The following is a 2,584-nucleotide window of genomic DNA, read 5'->3' as shown; positions in this document are numbered from 1 at the left end:
ATCACAAGTCAACCCGTTTCCACACACCTCCCCTCCCAGACGGATTGAGTATTTTACTAACACCTTACCCCAGCTGAATTAGAGAATTGAGTTGTGACGCGGGGTTTCTCGCCAGTATTCCTGTGTTAGACCCTCTCACTCTGAATTAGTGAAAGGAGCATGAACTGAGACTGTACATAACAGATCCCCAGTTAGTGAGGACGGAACATCCCTCTGTTTTGTTACAGAGAGTGGGGGAAGGGCAGAGTGTGGTGTATGTCAGCGAGTCACCAGGGATCCTGCATTTACTTCCCATCATTTCTATGTGAAATGTGCACACGGCGGCGGGACAGGGATCATTTGATCGGGGGATCAGCTCTTTCTTGAGAGATGTGGGTGGCTCTGAAAAGAGCCTTTGGGTTCAGATGTGTACAAGTTTCCCGTGCAGTTTCACTTCTTTCCAGGGGCTGCTTTCTGAGCCTTTGCTGCTTTCGGCTTGGTCTTGCCCCTTGATGATTGAACTTTCTTGAGCACCTTTCCGCCCGTGGCACTCTTGGGTTTTTTGGCCTTCTTCACAGGAGACTTTTTCGGAAGCGCTGCTTTCTTCCCTGGGGATTTCTTTGGCGTTGCCGCCTTCTTGCTGGTCACTTTCTTGCCTGCTGCTTTCTTCGCTGCCGATTTCTTGGCTGCTAGTTTCTTGACTGGTAATTTCTTGGCTGCTGATCTCTTTGCTGTCACTTTCTTGCCAGCTGTTTTCTTCACTAAAGGTTTTTTGCCTGCTCCTGACTTCACTTTCTTTCCCACATTTCCCTTGGTTCCCTGCTTAGGGATTCTGAAGGAGCCGGAGGCACCCGTACCGCTGCTCTGCACCAGGGAACCTTTGTTCACATTCCTCCTGATACTTTGCTTGATTTGGGTCCTGAACTTCCCCACATCCACACCGCTCCGACCCAGAGCCTTCTTTATGGCGGGCAGTGAGGTCCCCTTGCGATCGGAGCAATCCGCCACAATCCTGAGGATCTGCTCGCTCAACGTGGGACCGGCTGACTTGTTCCGGGGTGCTGCTTTCTTCTTCTTCGGAGTCTTGACTTGAGCGGCGGCGGCTGGAGGAGCCGTTTCGGCGGCTGCTGTATCGGTCATGTCCGGGACTGTGCACAACTTCTCTCTGTCAGTCAGAACTGGGTCAGAAATGAAGCCGGTGGTGGCGGCACTGAGCAACTTAAAGGCAGTGAGCGGACGGGGGCGGAGACAACCTGCTGTCAGCTCCCGGCTCCTGCTGCCTCTCTGTGTTTCTCTCTGGCCCTAAACTCTCCAATTAAACTGAAATTCGGGTACTGTGGAATCCCAGACTAGATCCTTCCTGTCTCTGACATCAGAATGCTTGCTATCCAAAAGTTTGCACTTAAAGTAAAGACTCCATTTTTGACTGAAAACCGTTTTATTGCTGCACTGATGGCGCTCTTTCCCCCGATAGCTGACATGTTCTCTACATTTTGACTGAAATCTTGAAATCAACAAAGAAACAACACTGAATTCCCACTTTGGGAATGAGAAGGGGATCAATGTGCTTCTTTGACTGGAAAATCTTGTTACTTGACACAAGAGGGACTCGGAAATCCGGCGATGAGTCCGGACGCACAAACACAGTGACATTAGACTAACCCGCCAGCACCTTTAATACACTCTCTCTTACACAATATTCACATCTACACATTCTCATGTCGAACTGTTCACTAAATCTAGAGTTCCCAGGACAGGTTTTGATCTCAATGCTGAGGTAAATAGACCCTTCAGCTCCACTCTATCCAGGCCCTTCCACATTTTATACATTTCAATCAGATCTCCCGTCAGCCTTCTCTGTTCCAAGGAGAACAACCACAGTCTTTCCAATCTTTCCTCAGAGCTGCATTTTTCAGTCCCGGCAACATCTTCGTAAATCTCCTCTGTACTCTCTCTAGTGCAGTTACATCCTTTCTGTAATGAGGTGACCAGAACTGCACACAGAACTCAAGTTCTGGCCTAACCAATGATGAGAAAGTTCCAGCATAACCTTCCTCCTCTTATATTCTATACCTCGGCCAATAAAGGAAAGGATTCCATAAGTCTTCTTAACCATATTACCGCCCTACCCTGTTACCTTCAGGGATCCGTGGACATTTACTCCCATGTCCCTCACCTCCTCTGCACCTCTCAGTATTTTCCCATTAATCGTGTATTCCTTTGCATTGTTTGACCTCCCCAAGTGCATCACATCACACTTCTCCGGATTGAATTCTATTTGCCACTTTTCTGCCCTTCTGACCAGACCATAAACATCTTCCTCAAGTCCACAGCAATCCTCCTCACTATCTACCACACGGCCAATATTGGTGTCGTCTGCAAACTTTTTGATCGTGTCCCTCAACATTTATGTCCAAATTGTTTATATAGATCATCAACAAAACAGGTGACCCATTACTGAGCCCTGGGGAAAACCACTGGAAACAGCCCTCCAGTCTCAAAAGCAGCCGTCAACAATTACTCTTTGTTTCCTGCCACTGAGCCAATTTTGCATCCACCTTGCTGCATTTCCCTGGATTCCATGAGATTTTATTTTATAAAGATT

General features: G+C 47.9%; 1 protein-coding gene across 1 annotated transcript; it reads right to left on the bottom strand.

Annotated features, from left to right (window-relative positions):
* Positions 1-417: 417 nt before the first annotated feature.
* LOC137358971 (histone H1-like) lies at positions 418-1,134 on the bottom strand. The gene has a single exon (XM_068025137.1). It carries the CDS (start codon positions 1,117-1,119, stop codon positions 430-432), a length of 690 nt encoding a protein of 229 aa, XP_067881238.1. The 5' UTR covers positions 1,120-1,134; the 3' UTR covers positions 418-429.
* Between the last annotated feature and the right edge of the window lie 1,450 nt (positions 1,135-2,584).

This window comes from Heterodontus francisci, unplaced genomic scaffold (assembly GCF_036365525.1).
Source record: "Heterodontus francisci isolate sHetFra1 unplaced genomic scaffold, sHetFra1.hap1 HAP1_SCAFFOLD_1058, whole genome shotgun sequence".
In the NCBI taxonomy this organism is placed as follows: domain Eukaryota; kingdom Metazoa; phylum Chordata; class Chondrichthyes; order Heterodontiformes; family Heterodontidae; genus Heterodontus; species Heterodontus francisci.
The sequence above is the reverse complement of the archived record's forward strand: the minus strand, read 5'-3'. Positions and strand labels throughout refer to the sequence as shown.